This window comes from Balaenoptera physalus (genome assembly GCF_965194825.1).
Source record: "Balaenoptera physalus genome assembly, chromosome: 11".
In the NCBI taxonomy this organism is placed as follows: Eukaryota; Metazoa; Chordata; class Mammalia; order Artiodactyla; family Balaenopteridae; genus Balaenoptera; species Balaenoptera physalus.
In genome coordinates this window covers 59,294,890-59,318,241 of record NC_138896.1, presented here as the reverse complement: position 1 = coordinate 59,318,241, position 23,352 = coordinate 59,294,890, and the positions used below count along the sequence as shown (strand labels likewise).

The 23,352-nt window shown below is 35.2% G+C and overlaps 1 protein-coding gene across 39 annotated transcripts in view; it reads left to right on the top strand.

Annotated features, from left to right (window-relative positions):
* Positions 1-23,352, top strand: part of CLASP2 (cytoplasmic linker associated protein 2) — a 176,764-nt gene that overhangs the window by 120,675 nt on the left and 32,737 nt on the right. For 9 of the 39 annotated variants that reach the window (XM_082411763.1, XM_082411766.1, XM_082411799.1 and 6 more), the window contains 10 exons: positions 115-285; positions 846-953; positions 4,647-4,709; positions 5,673-5,779; positions 7,450-7,473; positions 8,851-9,095; positions 11,487-11,550; positions 21,487-21,650; positions 22,477-22,555; positions 22,689-22,739. In XM_082411763.1, the coding sequence (XP_082267889.1) occupies positions 115-285; positions 846-953; positions 4,647-4,709; positions 5,673-5,779; positions 7,450-7,473; positions 8,851-9,095; positions 11,487-11,550; positions 21,487-21,650; positions 22,477-22,555; positions 22,689-22,739 (1,076 nt within the window). The remainder of the gene's footprint in view (positions 1-114; positions 286-845; positions 954-4,646; positions 4,710-5,672; positions 5,780-7,449; positions 7,474-8,850; positions 9,096-11,486; positions 11,551-21,486; positions 21,651-22,476; positions 22,556-22,688; positions 22,740-23,352) is intronic. The other 30 variants (XM_082411777.1, XM_082411771.1, XM_082411782.1 and 27 more) reach the window with 7 other exon arrangements.

The following is a 23,352-nucleotide window of genomic DNA, read 5'->3' as shown; positions in this document are numbered from 1 at the left end:
TTAGAACTGCCATTCTATCACAGTTTTCTCAGGTGCACTTCTTGAATTTTTATCCTTTCAACAAGTTCTCTTGGAGTTCACATCTTAACATTTGTATGTGTGTTTGGTGTTTAGCTGGCAGCCGGTCTGGGTCTCCGGGAAGAGTTCTGACCACAACAGCCCTCTCCACTGTGAGCTCTGGTGTTCAAAGAGTCCTGGTCAATTCAGCCTCAGCACAGAAGAGAAGCAAGATACCACGAAGCCAGGGCTGTAGCAGAGAGGCTAGTCCATCTAGGCTCTCAGTGGGTAAGATTTTTGTGCAAAACTTGGGACCTTGTATTTCTTTAGTATTTCAGACATTGAAGACTTCAATTTAGGCACTTTAAGTTAGAGGAAAACAACTTAAAATTCAAGGACAACTGAAATATAGGTTAAAAATGGAATTAGATATCTTATCTTGAAAGTATAATTCATTTATATTTTAAATCTTTTCATTTTAGTAAAATATCATTTTACTCTTCTAATCACATACAAACTAGAAGACTGTATTCAAGAATTTTAACTGTATTCCTGGTAATGCTTCATCAAGAAAAATTTCTTCTCAACCTTAGCAAAAACTTATTTATTAGTTTTTAAGAAAGAAAAGAATAAGGACTTACCTGCTGATCCAGTGGTTAAGACTCTGCACTTCCACTGCAGGGGGCATGGTTTCGATCCCTGGTCGGGGAACTAAGATCCCGCATGCTGCATGGAGTGGCCAAAAAAAAAAAAGAAAGGAAAGAAAAAAAGAATAAAATCAAAATATCAAAAATACAAACTCTATCTCCTGTTTACTCCCCTTCTGTGCTGCTGTTGCTTCATACCAGCCCGAAGCAGTCGTATTCCTCGACCAAGTGTGAGTCAAGGGTGCAGCCGGGAAGCCAGTCGGGAGAGCAGCAGGGATACGAGTCCTGTTCGCTCTTTTCAGCCCCTTGGTAAGTGTTTGGGCAGGTGTGAGGCAAATTGCTTTCCTGTTGTGTTCCTACCATCTGATAACCTCAACACACCCTGGATTTAGTTGATGATTTCTTCAACTGTATCTTTTCCTCTATCTCTTTTCTGTCTTTTTAAAGACAGTCAGAAGGAAATTATATGTTTGGGCAATTCCTTTGACATTTATCTGTCTTAAATGAGCAAGTTAGACATTGGATAAACAAATTGCCTTCATAATCAAGTAAATATCATATAGATTTAAACTACAGAATATTGAATTCAAGATTTTTCTTAACAAATCTCCCTATAAAATTTAAGGACAATATTTAAATATTTACTCTTAAGTGAAATATGGACTATTTAGTTTGATAAAAATAAAAACTTTTGTCCTTTTTAGCAGAAATATTAACATTTCACCTTAGATATTTCAGATTACTAGAAAGAATGCTACAAAATAATATATGAACTACTTATTAAAATGGGAGGGATTAACATTTTTACAGTATTTTACAATTTAACAACATTTCTCATGCATTAGCTTATATCATGTCATTGCTGTGAAACCTGTCTGTCCCTGATTATAGAGATTGTATTATACCCTTGATTATAATACTATATTTACCTCAATTATAAAAATATTAAATGATTTTTAAAAAACTAAATATTTTAGAGTAATTGGAGAGGCAGAATTTTTTATGTTGAAAATCTTTAGAATTTCTGTGTGGTCCTCAGCATTTTAACTAATACTTTGTTTATATGCACTTACCTATAGCCATTTCAGGTTTTTTCTTTTAATTCCATAAAATGTAGGTTATTGTAATACTTAAGAGAGTTGCACTTCAGACTTTGTGACACTTAACGTAGAGCATAGTTCCACTCATTATTTATTGGAATTATTATTTCCTTCAATAGACACATTAGTATAGAATTTCTAGAGGTTAATTTCTAGTTCTTTGGGCCATTTGGCTCAACTATATCACTACTAGACTATCCTGTACTGACCCTTTGAACTAGGAACTCAGGCAGGGGTATCCTCAACCCTTGTTTGTGTTCCAGTCCCAGGTGCCAAAGAGTTTCCTTCTGTACTTTGCCAGAGGTAGATTTAGTTCATGTACAATATACAGTAGGCTTAGTCTGTAGAGTATCTGTGTATGTGTGTGTATACATGCACACACACATACATATACATATATATATGGTACATCCTCATGCATATATGTTTAAAAATGAAATAAATCTTACATTTGTATAAAGTAAGCATGCCACCTTGAAGAGTCAAAGGAAGCAGAGTGGGTGTGTGGTAGTTAAGAGCATATGTTCTCGGGTCAGATGACCTGGTTGATACCCCAGCTCTGTAGCTGTTTTATATCTGGGTTTTTCCTTATCTGTAAAGCTAGAATAATAATAGCATGTAGTTCTTAGCATTGATTTGAAGACACTGTAAAGGAGAGAATACATGAAAACTGTCCCTCAGAGCAGTGTTTGCACACGGTGAGCCCGTGGTTATCACGGTCATCGTCACTGCTGCAACTGCTCTTCCACGTCTTCCCCCTGGAACAGTGCTTGCTTACCTACAGTTAGTTGTGTTACACATCAGTGGCGAGGATCTTAGATTTTTTTAACGGTATAATACTTACATTTGTATAATGTAGAATTAGTAGAAAATGTGAGATATCAGGAAGATACAAAAATAGGTTTCTGTACCGTTTAAACCTGTGCAATAGTCAGAGATTAGAGGAAATTTATAACCAACTTCTAATTACTTAAAACATAAACATGTTAATATGCCTTTTTTTTTAACATCTTTACTGGAGTATAATTGCTTTACAATGTTGTGTTAGTTTCTGCTTTATAACAAAGTGAATCAGAACGTATACATGTATCCCCCATCCCCTCCCTTTTGCTCCTCCCTCCCACCCCCCCATCCCACTCCTCTAGGGGGTCATGCCTATTTTTAAAGAGATACGTTGTTCAGTCATTGATCTAGATTTACCTCAAAGCCACCATTTGGCAATTTAAATCATTTAAATTTTATTATTAAAGGAGGTAGTTTTCCCAATTGTGATGAAACATCCTATTTGGTTTAAAGGTGGTTAAACCTTTTAATCATATAGTTATAGAAGAATTGAATTTTATAGCCCTTTATTTACATATGGATATTGCATAGTAAAGATAGCAGATTAGTCCTGTTTATTACACAGAGATGAAGATAGCATTCCCAGAGATCAGGTTGTCCTTTTCATTCCCATTTTCTGCCATATTTGCCTACATTTTTCTCTTTGTTTATTTGGTGAATCATTTTGTCGCCTCTGACTTGAATACGGCCATTCAGCAGATGAATCCCATAGCTTGCCATTTATTCAGTTGTAACACAAGGCCAGCATCAGGGCCCTAAAACCCCAGAAATAAATCAGAGCTAAACAAAGATGAACTCTGGAACTCACACTCTTAGTTTCCATCTGTTTCTGGAACCAAGATTCAAAAAAAGACTTACATTATTACAAGCACGTGAGTGTTATCTTCAGCCACAGATAACTATTGATTTCAAAAGGTTTTCAAAATTTTTTCATCTATTAAAGCATTTCCATATTGCTTCAACTCTTCCTTATCATTTTAGAAATTATTCTGTTGGGTAAAATTAAAACTATGTATTAGTATGTTTTACTAATGATACCAATCACCTTTCAGGGTCTGTTAAACATTTTATGCAACATTCTCTCTTTAATCCTATCTCTCAGTCTTTTTGATCATTTTCTTATTCATTAAGGTCCTGTGGCAAAGGAAAGAGTAATTCATGTAATAAAAGTATTTTAACTGTTCTCATTAATATATCTGAAGCAGAGTAACTTTTAAAATGAGTAATATGTTTCATTAAATAATAAAATGATTTTTTCCTGGCTTATTTGTTTGCATGTGTAAGAAAAAGACTGACTTTATGATGTTATGAAAATCAGGATTTTAAGATCTAAAATTTTAAATATCCTAAATTTAGATTTAGAGAGATGTCATAAATATAAGGAGAAGTCAGAAGTTTCTAGGTTTTTTGATTAAATTGTTAATACTCCCCTTTTTTGGTGCTCAAAATGTGCTTTGATATTTAAATAATCTACTGAATGCAGAATTTATATACTGTGAACCATTATAGAAAACATTTATGTTAACATAAATGAGGTATGTTATCTTTTGAACAATGTAAAGATGGTATGTGTACTATTTAAGAGCAAAGACCTTGAAAGACTACAGATACTGAGGTGTGGCCTTGATCAAATTAACTTTTCTCTGTGCTTTAGTTTAGCTATTTGTAAAATTGAATAGTAACAACTGCCTCACTGGGTTCAGGATTAGAGGAGATGGGATTATTATTGGTTACTATTTACCATAGTGGTTTTTTTTTTTGAAACTACAGTGTTCATTTTTTTGTCTCATGCTTGTACTTTTGACATTTCCTTCCATTTGAATACTTACTTTTTTGTCTCCTGTGAGCTTGTCTGTCCCCTTAGGTGTAAGATCTGTTGTGTGTCAAGGAAGATATTGCAATGCAAGTGTTCAGTTGCCCTAGTCTAAGGCAATATTCTGATCCTTAACTATTAATAGTAATACCAATGTGAACTAACTCTCCTTGCCTGACTGTAGTGCTGCCACTATTCCTTGTTTCTGTAGTAATAGATGAGGTTTGTATGGTCCTGTTATTCCAGCCTCCAGACACCATTCCAGATCTACTGGTGCCCTCTACGCCCCCGATGTGTATGGGGCCTCAGGTGAAGGATGAGTACATTTTCACTATCATCTGTGCATTCATCTTAAGTTTTTTGTCCTTGTCAGTTTCCATTGAGTAATCATGTTTTAAAATTGATTTGTTTTATTTGCATTTAATTTGTTGGAGAATAAGTCATTTGTGGGTTTTTAAAAAAATTTTCCCCCGAGTAACTTTTTTCCCTTCAGCAATCTTATTTGAACATTTTTCTCACTGGAGATGGGCATTTTTCTTTTGTATAACCTAAGTTATGTCATTTTAAAATATAAAATTGTTTTATGTTCTCAGTTATGTACTTCATCTTTGTATATATGTTTAAAAAAAAAAAACCAAAATGGTGGATGAAGTGTTTTAATTGTAAATGATGATATATTGTAGAAAGTAGTTGAGAGGAAGAACCCATCTATGGTTTGTCTTTACATACCTCAGAGTGTCGGGCAATAGTAGGTCCTTGACAAATATCTAATGATACATCTTAGTTACAGAATGAATCAGCCTATCTTGAAGGAGAAGAGATAATAATTGGAGGGGTTTTCCCTTGTAAATTCCTGGCGTTCCTTCGTTGAGCTCCCTAATCGTTACTGGTTTGAGAATTGATCTTTGTTCTGGGCTGCTCTGTGGCTCAAGCAAACAGATGAGATTTGCCTGACTGATAGAGCTAGATTAATTACAGGGCTATAGACTTGCAAGCCCTTAGTTGGCCAGCCATGCTTTCTTCTATCTTCTGGTGAAAAGTATATCATAGCTACTATTCTTTAAATTTACTTCCCACACTGTCAATGATTTTAATTGCCTTTGCCCTTTTATTTGACCAAAAATAAATGTACCCAGAGAATATAGTATTGCTTTTAAAATGCTTTGCCCCATTGGTTTTTTTTTCCTCCTCTTAAGGATCTTAAAGTTTCCAACATGACCCTGTTACATCTATGGCTCTCTCAAAGCTATTTTCCTTCTTCTGATGAATTAGGTCCAGGGTATGGGATCAGCCAATCAAGCCGATTGTCATCTTCTGTCAGTGCCATGCGAGTCCTGAACACAGGTTCCGACGTGGAGGAGGCAGTAGCAGATGCCTTGGTACTTTTCTCCATTTCCTTATCTTTACAGATGTTCCAGCTGTGAAACTAATGTATGAGTGAGCCAATCCACAAGTGTGGGAAAGGAGATGGGAAAATTCTTGTGGATTAAATCTAGGAAGATCAAATGTGGGCAATGTAAAAAGGAAAACAGTATAATTAATTCTTGATCTTTATTAATTGCCAAATTTTTAAGCCAGGGCCCATAGTAATTGATGGGATGTCAGGAATATAAATATTGATATTGTTAATATGGTGATGTTTTTTATGCACTGTAATACACTGAGAATAAAGGCAGATAGATTAGTATATAAATATGTACACTACAAGTATGTAATTTCAAGTTTAGCTTAACCTTGGCTATTTAGGGATTGTTTTAGTTTGGGGTACGGTTTTGTTTAGTCTTTTACTTATTTGTATTTTCTGAGCTGAGAGAAAGTACAACTTCAAAACAAATTATATTTAAGATATCTTTCTGGCTCTTTATACCTGACACATTAAACAGTGAGGCTTAAAAACATAATCCGTAGATCTATGATGGTTTGTCAGAAGAGTGCTGTGCAGATATCTCTGTAGTTTTTCTCACTTAAAATTATGAAGGAAGTATTAGAAACAGTGATTTTAATGGGCTTTTGCCTTTTTCCCAAGTCAGTTCAACATGATAATTTCTCTTTCAAATTATGATATTAATCCTATATTTGAGAAGTAAGCATTTACTCAGTTTTTTACACTGAACTTATAAAGGTGTCATCTTTGTTTTGAAATTTAAAAATACATTATGCCTTTTAAAACCACATATCACCTCTTAACCAGTGTTGATAAGATATTTGCCACCTATATTTGAAAAATAAGTTTTTAAAAATATTCATTGATCATAGCTGTAATATATTAAATGTAGTCACATGTAGTTCTGTTCTAACAGTCTGTATGTGCTGAATTTTTCTCTTTACCTTAGCCATCTGATTTTTCTAATCAATATAACTAAGTAGGAACTTTGTTCTCTTGAGCTTGGGACATATTGATCACATCTTGTTCTGGTGATATTAAATTAGTCATATGTTTTAAATTTGCTATTCCTCATCAGTGTATTTCTCAAATTATGCTTTTTAGTTTCTTGTAAGTGGATGATTTACTAGTTAAATTCTGCTCACATAAATTTTATGAATTGAATGGATTATTCTTGAACTATTACTTGTCATAAGATGTTGTATTTGATTTATATGAGGAATATTTAGCCACCAGGGCTAAAAGCTGAATCCCAATAATTTGACTGTGAATACTTCCATTATTTACATAACATAGATATTCCAGTTATAACTATCAGTTTTTAGGAAAAGACTATCCAACTATTAAGTCTAATTGGACCTAGGGAAAATCATAGAAATAAAACTAACTTTGGAAACAACAAAAGGATCCAAATAGGAAGAAGACTTGAGTTTCTTTGGGAAAACTGGTTATGGGAATATTTCTGTAGCTTAGATTTTTTTCCTTTGGACTAAAGGATATTGACAAGTTAAAGATATATTCTCCTAATAAGCAGTTCTTATGTATCTATATATTTAAAAAGTTAATGTTTCTAATTATGGGCATTGTTTATGCCTACTTCACTGTGCTGTTTAGCAAAATGTTTTTCATTATTTTCAATTTTTCTCTTTAAAAATCTGCTCTCAGCTCTTAGGAGACATACGGACTAAGGTATAGACATTGCTGTTTTCTGACATCTTACGATACCATAACTTTTTTTTCTTTCCTTCATCAGTTTAACAGATGATAGTCTTCTATAAAAAATTCAAATGGAAGTAATAAAATCCTTAGATATACATCATTTTTCTGTATATATGATTATATGATTATATGATTATCAACAGGGAAATAGTGCTTAAATAGAGTGTCCTATGGGGGTTCTCATCCTTTAAGCCTGACTACTTTGTACAAATGCAATGATGTCATCGACACTGATGTCTATAACAAAACTGGTCTTGAAGACCAACACAGGAAATACCACATTTTTGCCATTCTAAATTAAGTTGGTGCCTCTAAAATCAATTTAGTGATGGAAATGTCATTATAAAACTATTTTTCATTGAGTTCAAGTTATATTTCTTTTAGATTTTAAACTTGGAGGATTTAAGTCACCTGGAGCTGTGTAAAATTATTGTGCTTAAATGTTTCTTAGAAATATCTTCACTGCTCACCAGCCTAAATTCAAATATCAGATTACATAAAGATTTATTTCTAATTCTTCCAAAGAAATCTCAAATAACCTATTTATTCTGTCTCATTTCACTTTTAATATTCAAAGTAAAATTAGCAGTTACATTTATTAAATAATAAGCTTCAGATGTAAAGAAATCAAAGGAATCTAAATATGCTTTCTCATAAATATTGAAATAGACAGTATAGACACATTGGGAAAAATATGGAGGACCCTCCAGGAGCTTGCCTCCTAAAAGTAAGAGTAAGCAAAACAGGCTCTCATCATTCTCTGTATTTTACTTCTCTAGGAAATGTCAGGGTTGGGTACAAGAGAAGAAAGAGTGGCAAGACAAGTGATAGTAAAAGTGAAAGGAGAATAGAGGAAAGAGAAGGTTGAGAGACAGAAAAAAATAGAACTTTACATGGGGAAACATGTTTTTCTGATCCATTGCCCATTTTCTGATCCATTCTCATCCTTTAAAAAGGTAGTAATTTCTTCTTAACAACTCAGAATTTTAGTACAGAGTCCATTTGTTTATACTCTTGTAGTTCTTTTTGGTTTTCCAGAAAAAGGAAAAAGAAAAGGAAGAACCCCATGTTTTCAGTGCTCCCCACTTTACATATCTGACTTCCATACAGTAGTCTTATTTTGCTTTTACCACTCCCCATAGTTAAAGAATATTTCATCATCTACTAACTCCTAAAACATGTTTTCTGAAGAAAAACTAAATATCAACATTTTATTATTACAATGATTAGCAGCATGCTTTACACTGATTTTTAAACAAAAACCAGTCTTTTTACGGTCAGTAGAAATTTGTGAAATACCGGCATATTATTTTAGCTACCACTAATGAGAGTCTTTCTGTGTAACAGAAAAAACCTGCTCGCAGAAGATATGAATCCTATGGGATGCATTCCGATGATGATGCCAACAGCGATGCATCCAGTGCTTGTTCAGAACGCTCCTATAGCTCTCGGAATGGTAGTATTCCTACATACATGAGGCAGACGGAAGACGTGGCAGAAGTCCTCAACAGATGTGCTAGCTCCAACTGGTCAGAAAGGAAAGAAGGCCTCCTGGGTCTGCAGAACTTACTAAAAAATCAGAGAACGCTAAGGTGAGTTATATCGTCTTTAAAATAATTGTCCTCGGGGCTTCCCTGGTGGCGCAGTGGTTGAGAGTCTGCCTGCCAATGCAGGGGGCACGGGTTCGAGCCCTGGTTTGGGAAGATCCCACATGCCACGGAGCAACTGGGCCCGTGAGCCACAATTACTGAGCCTGCGCGTCTGGAGCCTGTGCTCCGCAACAAGAGAGGCCGCGATAGTGAGAGGCCCGCGCACCGCGATGAAGAGTGGCCTCCGCTCGCCGCAACTAGAGAAAGCCCTCGCACAATAAACGAAGACCCAACACAGCAATATATAAATTAATTAATTAATTAATTAAAATAATAATAATAATAATAATTGTCCTCTCTGGTTAGCACTTTTTGACTTGACTTTTTCATAACACTTTAAAGGTACTGGTATGGGCTCATACGTGTCCTGAGTTCAGAAGGTGGCATCAAAATATTTTCCTAAGCCTTAATCCTTTAGGACCATCTATACTATTGTTACTTTTAAAAATTTTAATTAACTTGCTCTATTTAAAGAAACATTCTAAAAGGAAACTTTTTATTCACAAATAGATGTTAAATGAAAAATGTTATTAATTTTTTTAATGAAAATAAATAATAAAATATGCATAATATTAAAGCTGACTCATTATTAAAATTCATTCCTGATAAGTTTTTCAGTGAGATGAAAGAATATTTATGCTCATTTGGAAATGAAGGTGTATTCTTTGTGTTTGTGTAATATTTGAATCTTGGTATAATATGAAATGGATTTGGAGTGAATTTCTCTAAGAACAGAAGTTTAGGGACTTCCCTGGTGGTCCAGTGGGTAAGACTCCACGCTTCCACTGCAGTGGGTGCGGGTTTGATCCCTGGTCGGGGAACTAAGATCCCCCATACTGTGTGGTGTGGCCAAAAAATAAAGTTTAAAAAAAAAAAAAGTTTATATTGGTTTTTAGTTGGGTTTGATTTGGTTTCCTTTCCTAATGGCTTTTGCTTGCTTTTCCTCTCTAAATTCTTTATTTTTTTAAATTTATTTTATTTATTTTATTTTCAGCTGCGTTGGGTCTTCGTTGCTGCGCGTGGACTTTCTCTAGTTGTGGCAAGAGGGGGCTAATCTTTGTGGCGGTGCGCGGGCTTCTCATCGCGGTGGCTTCTCTTGTCATGGAGCACGGGCTCTAGGCACGCAGGCTTCAGTAGCTGTGGCACGCGGGCTCAGTAGTTGTGGCGCATGGGCTTCGTTGCTCTGCGGAATGTGGGATCTTCCCGGGCCAGGGCTTGAACCCGTGTCCCCTGCATTGGCAGGCGGATTCTTAACCACTGCGCCACCAGGGAAGCCCCTCTTTATTGTTTTTATCTGTGTAATGTTTTAAATCTCTATAGTCTATCCCTTTAAGAACATAGTTTCAGAAAATTTGTAAGTTTGAGTGTGGTGGAAAATAGCGGGCCACTTCCTGACTTGATACCTGAAATCAGAGTTTGATTTACTAGCTGAATGTTTATTTTAGGAAGTATTAGAACTATATAATTTAAAATAAGTGTTTATCTATATACTTCCTAATATATTTTAATGCTTTCATATCACAGTTCATGAATCACTACAATAAATCATCATATTGTTGTTCCCAGCCCCATCAAGATTAGGTTAGTATTAGGTTCAGTATATCATTTTAAATGACAAGGAAATAGTCATAGTTTAGAAAGATTTTAGCCCTCAGGTGCAAAATTTAAGAAAACATCATAGCATTTAAAAGGATAAGATTCATGTGCTGGGAATGTCATCTGTATACTTTCCTCTGTTGTGCTACATTAATGAAGTACAGTTGTATTTCTTTTCATATAACTTTCAACCTTTAAAATAGTGTCTGTTACTACAGAATTATTGTTGCATTTGATAAATTTGTATTTAGCCCTGACTAGTAAATCCCACTAATTTCTCATTTAGGAGGGATGATTTTTTTTAGCTTTTTTTTTTTTTTTTTTTTTTTTAAGAAGCCCAGTTATATGTAAGGTCACTTTTTTTTTTTTTTAGGCTGTGTTTGGTCTTTGTTGCTGAACGCCGCTTTCTCTAGTTGTGGCGAGCGGGGGCTACTCTTCATTGCAGTGTGTGGGCTTCTCACTGCGGTGGCTTCTCTTGTTGCAGAGCACGGGCTCTAGGCGAGCGGGCTTCAGTAGTTGTGGCTCTCGGGCTCTAGAGCGCAGGCTCAGTAGTTGTGGCGCACGGGCTTAGTTGCTCTGCGACATGTGGGATCTTCCCGGACCAGGGCTCGAACCCGTGTCCCCTGCATTGGCAGGTGGATTCTTAACCACTGCGCCACCAGGGAAGTCCCTGTAAGGTCACTTTTAAATGACTTCTTCCTACAGCAAGATATTAATTCCACTTTATTATTTTGACAGTCGAGTTGAACTGAAAAGATTATGTGAAATTTTCACAAGAATGTTTGCTGATCCTCATGGCAAGGTATGTTTTAGTATTTAAGATTACTCCTATAAGGTGTCATTATTGTATTGCCCCAAAAAAGAAGTGAATAATAACAAAAAACTATAAGCCATTTTTGTTTTGTTATTGCCCTAAAATGGCAATGATCTTTTCAAACATAATTGAAATTGAGTATTTGATATCATACTTAATTTAGAAATTGCTCTCTAGTAACTGTTTAAGCTTCTCCAAAGACAGATTATCTAAGACTATAAGCTGAAGAATATATAGTAACATGCAAAACTCTTATACACTTAGGGTGAGTATTTGTATTTCTAAAAACATTCTACTATTTGTAAAGGAAATAATTGGGGTAAGTTGAAAAAAGTTTCTAACTTTTTATTCAGTTTCCTTCTCTATTAACATAAATATATTCTTAAAAGAGCAATTTTGTAGAAAAGAATTGCCATTAAATAACAAAAAGCACAAAATATGGCTTCACCCATAGTTTGTTAGTAATATAAAAGAAGCATTTCATATATTGAAATAGTTCATAAAAATCTTCAGAACTTTGTTCAGTTTTTAATGCTGATTAAAATATATTTAAGTACTTATGCATAGTCTGCATGTATACTGTGAAATTTTGCTTTAAAATGTAAAATTTTGTTGTAAAATGGACTCATTTATTCTGTTTTCAGCAGTGTGTTTGACAATGGTGAAACTTTATTCAGTATCTTCCTTTAGGACACCAGGTGTCTACATGAGAATTTCTAACCTAAGTGAGAGGGAGATGTGGAAGGGAAATCATAAGAAAGATATTAACAAATTTCACTTTATTGTTTTTTTTAATTGTCTTCACTTTATTGTTGCGCATGTCATTTCCCCCTCATTTTTTTTTCTATTTTCAATATTTTCATTACTTGTGACACTACTTAAAGATACTAAAATCCTACTCTATACATAAACTGAAATCCAGCTAAGAATTATAAATTGCTTGTACTTTAACTTCTAAAGATTATCCTTTTATCAGAAGGTATATTTATTTTATCCAAGAATGCAAGATCCCATTAAAGACAAAGATTAAAGTACACTAAGTTTATAACTTTCAAACTGAGCATGTAGATAACCATACCATTTTATACTGATATTGTTACCACTAATTACAGCTGTAGGAATTGCTTTAATGGAAAAATTTCTGTAAATCCTGAACAAATTAGCTGTTGACATTTTTTGTTAGCAGTATGAGCCAAAGGACAAGACAATTATGATCTAGGTGGACCTGTTTCATTAAATGATGTTTTAATTAATAATCTCTACAACTTTTAAAAATAGAGTTTTAAAACATCTTCAAAAGTAATATAATTCATCTCTACTGGAAGGTATGAGAGTGTAAGGCTAGATTATTTCTTGAAGTCACAGTTTTTTATTTTTTTGTTAGGACAATAATGCAATTTAGTTGGATACTAGGATTTGCACAGTAATAAAGAGAAACACTTTTTTTAAAAGCCTCTTGAAGAAAAAAAATTTTAAATAAAGTAAATGTTAAAATTAAAAAAAAAGTCTCTTGAAGATCAAGTAGGAAAACCAAGTTTGATATTGGTGAAAGCACAGATGTTTGGCCTCCCTTAGTAGATGCAGGGAACCAGCCACAATCCTTCCGAGAGTTTTCAGGAAGGAGACTTTTTTTTTTCTGTGGGATTTTATAGCAACGTACAATTCTTATTGATCCATCGGCTTTGTTTGTTTGGTTTTGTTTTTGTTTTATTTGGTTAGTTCAGTGAATACACATGTAAAGGGAAGATTTTTTTTAATTCGTTTTTGTTCAGCTTTTGTTTGGTGATTGTCCATCAGAGACTCTGCCTGTAATGTAATTCATTAAGAATAAACTGGATATATCACCATACTGTGCTGGGTTAAAAATATCAGGGTTTGATTTGAGCTTTTGCATCATATCCTTATATTATTAAAATAGTAGATATCCCCCCCTTTTTAATTTTATAAAGTACTAACAGTCCAGTCATTAGGATCAAGCAGCTGTTTTTGATGCTTTCTTTTCTTTCCAAGTAAAATTTTGTTCTCTATCAAGAGTCGGCCTTTTTTGTTTGTTTGTTTTTCCCTATAAAGGGCCAGGTAGTAAATATTTGTAGCTTTGTGGGCCATAATGATCTCTGTCACAACTACTGAACTCTGCCATTATAGCACAAAGGTACCTATAGACAATATCTAAACAAATAACCATGGCTGGGTTGCCATAAAACTTTACTTATGAACATTGAAATTTTTATTTTCATAAAATTTTCATGGGTCACGAAATAGCCTTTTCTTTTGACTTTTTTAAAAAACCATTTTAAAATGTAAAACCATTTTTAGCTCTCAGACCATAGTTTCCCGACCCCTGTTCTATACAGTCAACTCTGGTCATTGACACTAAAATAGAAGTATGTTCAAGAACCTCTGCTCGTGCTCATGCCACTGGTTGAAGGTTAAGACTGTTGAAGGGAAACAATGTACTGGCCCCTGCTGGGTGAAATCAGCCCTGTTATTCCTGTATATTGTGCCATTCTCCATTTCTGATCTGTGATTTTTGTCTAAAAGCCCAGTGCTGCCTTGCCTCTTCTCTAGTTTTTTTCTTCTGTCCTCCACAGAGACTGTGTCAGATAGTCTTTCCTCAGAACTCCAGCCCTGTTCACCTCTCCACCCAGCTCATGCCCCAAGCATATGTCCTGGCCTCTTAGCTTACCAAGAAAATAGAAGCCATCCAGCAGAAACTCCATTTCCTGTCTCCAAACTAGCAAAGTTAACTGCACATAAGCCCATTCTTTCTACCTTTTCTTCTATGGAAATGGCAGGAGGTCTTACCTTGAAGCTGTTGGTAGCCACATAAACCTGTACTCCATTTTTTGCTAACATGGTCTTATCTGCTTGGTCTTCCAGGAATTTTTCATAAATTTCAGTTTGCTGTTTCACATCCCTTTTTATTTTTCAACCTTGTTGTGAGTGTATCCAGTGTATCTTTTCTGACACTTTAAGGAAAGGGATGTGGGAGAGATGGAAGAGGGGTGTTTTCTGTTGTGCCTGATCCAGTCTTCCTCACAGTAGACACTCTTTCTTTTCACTTATCTCTCTGCTTGTTTTACTTACATTGGTGTTGCTTAGAGCATTGCCTTAGGCCCTCCTTTTTCACTGGGTACTTATCTGAAGCTTTAGTCACCCACTTTATCCTAATGACTCTCAAATGGTACTTCCAGCCCACATTGTTCTCCTGCACTTACTTAGTTACATGCCTTTTGCTCATCTTAAACCTCAAAACTACTTTTCCTCCTGCATTGCTTTATCTCATTAGATGAAACCACTATCCTCTCATTGCTCAAGTGAAGAATTTGGGCATCATTCTAGAAATTTACTCAGTCCTAATTGATTCAACCTTCTAAACATTTCCATTCTCACTGCTAATTCAGGGCACAATCATCTTTGGCCAGCTGCACCTCCTCCCCAACTCCTATCCCTAAATTCTCTTCCACACTGCATCTTTGAATAACCTTTCTAAAAGGTAAATCTTCTCTACTAGCTTAAAACCCTTCAGTGACTACTCATTACCCTCAAGAAAATATTCAAACAAATCATTTTTGCTTGTCATTCCCTTCTCACTCTCAACCCAGCCTGGAAACTACGTTCATTTCCCCAAATGTGCCACGTGCTTTTCCTCATAGCCTCGAAATAGGCCATCAAAGAGACTTCTCTTTTCTTCCTCAAGTGTGGGTTAGCTCTCCACTCTGAAATTGGAATCACTTATCTGTAACCTTAACTATCCTGAAACTCACAGGGCAGAAATCGTCTGAAGCCTTGCCCCCAGAATGGGCTGTAGTGTTTAGGAGACACCTCATACCATGAGGTTGGTTGGGTGGGTTTTCCCATGTCCTTTTAAGTTGAAGTCAACATTTCAATCTCTGTGTTAACAGCTTCTGAATAGTAGCTGGCTTCCATGTTAACTGAAAGCTGTCCTTACTTCTCCCCAACATGATTGAGACCACCTGCTGTCCCCAACAGGTTATTTAGAGAACCAGGGTGTGAGCAGCAGCCCCATCTCCTTTCATCTAGGATCACCTCCATCCCCCAGAATGTTTCTCTTACATGTGTTAGAGTAAGCATCTGAGTCCAACTGAAATATCAGGTGAGCTCCAATACACATCCCAGAAAGGAAGGGCTAGAAAAGAGCTTCTATTTCAACTTCTGAATACAGTTGAAATAGATGCTGGCTTTTTTCCTGGGACAGGAGTAATGTGGTTGGTAAATACAGTTTACAAGCTGAAATTATTTGATGTCCGTAACTTGATAAATACACTTTTTAAACTTTCAGATACTACTCATACAATCACAGTGTATGACTCTGTAAAGCCTCTAAATATTTTTCTAAGAGAGGCAGTACAACACAGTGATAACAACTATGGGTAGTGGAGCTAGATTGCTTGGGTTCAAATTCTGCCTCCATCACTTATTAGCAGTGTGTGCCTTGGTTTCTTAATCTGTAAAATAGAGTTAATAAGATTGCGAAGATGATTAAATGAGTTAATGTATTTAAAGCCCTTACAACACACCAAGCACTATATAAGTTTTTAAAAAATAAATAAGTTTGAAAAATTAAGGAATTCAGGGCAAATTTTTATTTTGATTGCTCTAGACCCATTTTTTCCTTCAAATGTAAGGAGTGTCAGATGCCAAAAGCTATCCCCTGTGATTCTGACATTTGACTCTGAAGGACCTACTTGAGAAGAGCCACCTTCACTAAAGTGCATGGTTTGATTTCACATTTTATGGTCTGTATAGTCCTACCTCTTGAAGTCTTGAACAGCTGGGGTAGGAATTCAATCTGTGGCTACTAAAATGCGACACAGTTGAGTTCCCTGCTTAGAAGGACATATCTGGTCTCCTGAAGAGTGTCTGCAGTCTTAGGATCAGGAGACCACAACATACATCTTACCTGGGGAAAATTAAAAGTTGTGGTATAGTTACTTTTTACCTCCAAACAATAGTAATTATTCCAAGCCTTCACAGAAATAATTTAACTTGTGAATGCATTGCTTCTGAAGAGGAAAAAAAAAGATAAAAGAAAAATTCTAGATACTGTGCTTTAGAAGCAAATGTTTGCACTGTACAGAAATTTTGGCAGGTGTCTGTTAGTCTTAGATTTTTTCCAGAAGTTGAGCCGCAAGGATAGTAGGGTCTGGAAAAGAAGCAAGTTTTTGCTTGTTTTTTTGTTTTTAAATTTCCTTGGCAAGAAGGTGAGAGAGAAATATAGGAAAATCACATACTCTTCTCCCATACTATTCATTTAACTCTTGTTTTAAAAACTATTTTGAGTTTATCGTAAAACTTTGAAAAACATTTGTCACTTTTATTTTCTAAGTGTTTTTCTTCCATACAGGAACTTGGCATTGATGGCGACTAATTTGTGTGTTTTTCTTTTTTTTCTTTTTTTCCTTTTGCATGCTGTCCCCTGTGTTGGAACTCTCAATAGAGAGTAAGTTGGTTCAATATTTGTTGGAAACCTAACTTTACTGCATGACTGTGAAATTAACCCTTTTTCTCTGTTTTCTCTCCCGAAGAGTTCATGCAGTGTTGGACCCTTTGCAATCCACGAAATGCTATTTGCAGTTATGCAAACTGTCATTCTGTTTGGAGATGTGCTTTTTAATCTACTAATTAATCTAATTTGATTATGTTCTTCTGTTCTATATTTGATGACTGGCACACCTAAGATATAAGAGGTTAAGAAAAGGCTGCCTCAATTGTAATAGCTCAAATATTATAATTTTCCAATAAACTACAGTTATAAATTGATTCCATTGAAGGTTGGTTTCATTGAATTATTAAAAAAATAATTCCCAAGTTTCACAATTAATTTTTTTAATTGAATTCCAACCTCCACATATGCGCTTTCTAATATTCTATTAATGGCATTCCACAAAAGCAAACAGGGCTGTTTAAGGAGCAGTGATTCTCAGCTTTCTCTTCTGAAATCAGATTTTTAGCCCTAGTGCTATATTAATATGTCCACTTTCCTCTTTCTCCTTTAATCATAGATAAGGAAATGGGAGAATATCAGCATCTGACAGTGAACTCTCTGTGATAGGGCAGTCAAGTAAGAAATTTTATGCAAAATTTCCAATGCATATTTTGGATGGATATATATATATATGCATATATTTATCATTTAGTAAGTACCATTGATAGGATATAAGTATTTTGAAAAATAATAGTGTAATTCTATATATAGAGTACCATAAATAACATGTCTACATTTTTATTCAGTTATACTCACATTTTATCTAATCAAAAGAAATTTCTACTTTTGATTAGAGATTCAGAAAAGTCTTCTTTAAGAAAATAGCAATTCATATCTTGACAGGAACATAAACTTTGGATTATGTCAGGATGAGAAGAAAGGGCCTCCCCGGCATGACTAGCCTGAGTCCAGAGAAGTGGGAGATGTCAGAAAGACTATAGGAAAGAAAAAGAAAATCTTGGCTGCCATGAAAGGAAGGTCTTACATATCTTCCCTTGCATTGAGAAAAAGGGTTGGCTACCAATTGCAGGGTAAGGTTTATTTACTTACGAGAAAATTCTTACTCTTTAAGGAACTTTTCCTGCACATTCATTGAACAACTTTTTAATTTGGTCCTCAGCCTCTGATAACTTTAGGCTTCGTTCTAATTGGCGATACAAGACTAAAAAATATATAGTCTTTTTTCTTAAATGTTATATATTCCAGATGGGAAGATGATATAAATTCAGAAAAAGTGAAATAGCACCATATATCTAGCCCCACTACAAGTTCCAAGTAGGGATGATCAGTGGCTGTTATCTAAAGAGGTCCAAGAAGCTTTTTGGCTGGGACTTGAGTGGTAAGCTTTGTAGGAAGTCATGCACTTTGTGTAAATAGGGGGATTAGGGAGTGTGGTAGGAAATCCGGAGTGTGTGTGAGATGTGTTCAGGGACAAAGAGTTTATGTTGCCAAATGGTCCAGCATGAGTCTGGAGAGTTAGAGCTTCGTCTAAGCCTTGGAGACTTTATTCTACAGACAGTGAAGGGACATGAAAGGATTTCGTTTCTATCAAAAGAGTGATGTCACAATCTGATGATGAGAAAGAAGTATGAGTTGGCCTGCCATCTGTTTTCTAAGTAAAGTTTTATTGGAACACAGCTGAGCTCACTTGTTTGCATACTGTCTATGGCCGTGCTACGATGACAGAGCTGAGTAGTTGCGACAGACACTATATGGCCTGCAAAGCCTAGGATATTTACTTTCTGGCCTGTTGCAGAAATCCAGACTTGCGGTCAGAAAGAATTGGTGCCTGTGATGATGTTGTGATCAACAGATTTGAGGAAGGCCAAAAGTGAGAGCTATTCTAGAGGTTATTGTGGGGCCTAGTAGGCTAGGACAGAGAGGCCCTGTCAAGGAAGTCATACTTTCGGTGAAAAGAGAATCAGGATGAAGACTGGCTCTTACATCTCTCCTTATTCAGGATGCAAAAGGAAAATGCCTGGTAAAAAGAATGAAAGAAGGAAGGGAGATAATAAGAGGAAAAACAGTGTCAAGCTACAGAATGGCTAAGCATACTAAGCTAATGAAAAAGCTATTACATTTCACGATTAGAAGATAACTGATGGGTGCAATAGGATGGAAATTGAAGGAGAAATTCTTGAGACAGTGTCTTCTGCATCTGTAAGCAAAGAATTTAAGTTGAGAATAAAAGAGTAAAGATAGAGGAGACCATACTTTAAAGAACAAGAATATAGAAAGCAAGATTAGTCTTAACAGAGGAATAAAATTGGCTCTTCCTTGGAGAAACAATTATGAGAAGGATAGCTATAGAGGAAATCAAAGTGAGGGAAAAGTCAGTGTAGAATTTCATTATGAATGACAGTAAAGTAGATGAGGTAAGTTGTCTAGTAGCAGAGCGGATGGAACACAATTAAAAACCAAGTGACTTAGCCATTGATTAGCTGTGGAAACCTTGGGAAGTCACTTAATTTTCTTGTTCTCAGTTCCCTGAGAACCAGATCAAATGGGAGGGTTGACTTGGGCATTCTAATGTCTATGATTTTCAAAATGGATTTTGGCATAGAGAAAGCTTAAAGTTGGACTCTTCAGGAAAATAGGCAAGAGTTGAAACAATAAGAGTGAAAGTGAACCAAAGAATTAGAGTGTTGTACTGGTAAACCACGTTTGAGAGGGAGCGGGAAGCCCTGATTTGTAATGTTCGTTATAATTTCTGAGGTGTAAATATTCCCACATGGCTGATTTCAAGCCACCAACCAGCTCACAAAATTCCTGAATATTTAACATTTGACTTTCTAGGCAGGTACTGACTGACTCCAGGACATCACTTGACAGATTTGCCAGGTACCAATAAGAGTGAGTACTAGCTTAGACACATGAACTTGTCGCAGAGCAGGTCTGGTGAAGTTCCTCAGCAGCGTTCAAGCCCTGAGGAGGGAGCCAGAGACAGTTTCAGTGAAGCTGTGGGCCACGGGTTGTGGGTGGGGTTAGGACCAGAGTTACTGGATCTGCATTGTGAATAAGAACAGTGTTGAAGCAGGTACTTGCTGCCTGGGGGTCAGAGGTAACAGGAAATTCATAGTCATAGTTTCTGCTTTTACAGATAGTGTCTTGAGCAAGTAGCTAAAGTGTACTTTTTCTAACTCAGATTCAAATGTTGAAAAACTTAGTTATAATTCTGATAGATAAAAATCCTTCATTTCTAACATAAGAAAAAAAAAGTTCATGTATAGCTATATAAAGGAAATTCAAGAAATAAAATATATATTGAGAACAAAACTCTTTAATTTTCAAATTAGCGTAGTTACTTTGGGCTTAACTTTTGAAACCATAGTTTTTATAATCCATTGTGATTATAAATTATCTCATATAATACAACATGGCTGACATTGTCTTAAGAGCTTTTCCCTCTTTACCTAGAAATAAATTTTCCTGTATGATATTGAATTTACTGAGGAGATACAACCTTACAGTATGTCACTTTTCCTAAGTTTTGTTTTGTTTTGTTTTCTTTAATTTTTTGGCTGTGCCGCGCGGCATGTGGGATCTTAGTTCCCTGACCAGGGATCGAACCCCTGCCCCCTGCAGTAGAAGCGTGGAGTCTTAACCAATGGACCACCAGGGAAGTCCCCATAAGTATTTTTAGTGAGATAAAGCACTTATGAATTTTAGCTTCCCTTCCCTTAAATTTTTCCTGACTCTTACAAAAAGTTTAAAACTTGTAGATTAATATTGGAAACAGTATAAAACTTGTCAATAGAAATGGAGACTAATAGCATGCCATCTAGGACTTTTTAGAAATCATTAAAATGTAGATGTAGATTTGTATCCTGATTTTATTTATTTTAGGTACAGTTATAGTTATCCCAGTTCATTTAAAATTACTTTTGGGGCAGTTTTAATAAATAATATGTCTTCTACCAAAAAATTTTGTGACCACTGACATTTTGAGAACTAAGAAGTCTCCTATTAACCCGTTATATCAAAATCATCATATATGTTAAGGTAGCTGTCAGCATAGTCAACCTCTGATTAACTCACTGCCACTCTTCCAAAGAGCTGAGGACTGATGAGACCATAGGTAGTTCCTTGCCCTAAATTTCAGATAAAATAGATTTCAGTTTAAGCTGTGGCATCATTGACAACCTTAGGTGTGCCAGCCATTATAGCCAAAGTTTCTTTACCAAGTGATGCTGCATGGAATAGCTAATTGTCGAACTTCAGCAGAAGTTGGATAACAGTTCAGATATACTCTTGTATCACAGAGTCCAATGAAAAGCAAGAGAGATTGTTTTTCCGCTTGGCTGCCAATCGCTGTGCCTCTGATTCCTGTATTCCTTTCTATTTCAGTTTTGAATTGATCATAGAGGTCAATATTTCCTCCTTTTTCTCCTCCCTCCCCCGTTTATCCACTGTAGGTGTTCAGCATGTTTTTGGAGACTTTAGTGGACTTCATACAAGTCCACAAAGATGATCTTCAAGATTGGTTGTTTGTACTGCTGACCCAACTACTAAAAAAAATGGGTGCTGATTTGCTTGGGTCTGTTCAAGCAAAAGTTCAGAAAGCCCTCGATGTTACAAGGTAAGATTTTCTTCATGTATTTCAAGTTTACCCAGTAGTAATCAAGAATATTTCGTTTCTGTGTTAAAAGTTCAGATTTCTGAGTCCTTTCAAACTATGTAGGTTGCATGAGCTCCATTTGAAAATTATTGATGTTGCCCATTTACATGGTATATTTAATGCAATATTGATCCTTAGTTCAAACACTGCATTTAATCTATTAAAAAATTTTATTAACATTGGTTGAGTAATTCAAGGTAGTGTTTTATTTTAATTAAGATGTAACTGCAAAGTAGAGTTGAAGATTTTATTCAGTCTAGTGTAAAGATAAAAATATTTTCTAAGTTTAAAAAGAATGTTTTATTATGCATTCTTTTTTCAGAAGATTTTGAACCAGTGATATATTTCTACTTTCTTGTGTAGATTGTTGAAGTGACTTATTTCAAATATCCATTTACTAAGTTGAGGTGAGTCTAGAATTCAGATATTAGGTATGGAAACATCTCTGATAATGTTGAACTTTCTACTGAATACATTTTTCTGATTAAATCTATAAATGAGGCAAGAGATCATTCTTTGCTATATTGTTGCTTTTTAACCCCCTACAGGGGGTTAAATTTATACTTACAGGGTATAAATTCAGACGTTCAGATTCTTCTGGGAGTAGCTTTTATCGTATACTTTACCACATAGACTATATACCACATACAGGTGCTACTTCATGCATGCTTTCTGAATGACACTGTGTTTTGTTTGGTATTAAACATAATCTTCTGTTAAGTTTGCTAAATGCTTACTTGCTGACTTAATTTTTATTTTATTTTGCTTTGTTCTTTCCTTATTTCAGAGAATCTTTTCCAAATGATCTTCAGTTCAATATTCTAATGAGATTTACAGTTGATCAGACCCAGACACCAAGCTTGAAGGTAAAAATTTGAGGTCTTTTGATGACATTTTAAGGAACTGAAATATTTTATTCATAAAGTTAATTTTAATATTTGTATTTCTGTCACACGAGAAGCTGTTCAATCAGTGGATTTTGTTTTTATAAACTTTCAGACAGTCAAGCCAGCACTTCGGGACCAGCTTCACTCTTTTTGGAGTTCCAAGGTTTTTTTTGGTTTTGTTTTAATCTGCATTATTTCTTTTCTTAACTCTCTTTACAAACTGCAGTGTTTCAGATAATGTTTGTATGCATCTATATATTCAACTACTAACCTTTATAAGCCTATAAAGCATGCATGGATTTGATTTCAAATGTTATTCGATACCAGATTATCTTTTGGAGAAGCTTACTGGGGATACATATTTAGAAGGCAACACAAGTTTGGCCGTCTAACCCTAAGCTGTTATGCAAACTCGCTCTATAAAATCTTATCTAATTTTATGTTTGTGATTTCCCAATCCTTTTTTTTTTTTTTTTTTTTTAAATTAGGAGTTTGAATAGTTATTCTGGGCAAAATGTCAGTTTTGCCTATGTATTTCAGTAAACAGAACTTTTAAAGTTTAATCTCAGAGCTATTCTCCAGTTCTTAACTGAAACAGTAACTTTTTTTTCTTTTTGCAATGTGATTTTCTAATGTGTGCATAAAATTTAGATTCAGGGTTAACTTCCTCCATTGTTATTAGCACACATTTTCTAGTTAATTTATGTGAAAACTAGGTAGATTCCAATTTTTGATTAAAAATAATTATTTAACATAAAAGAAAAGATAATATAAAA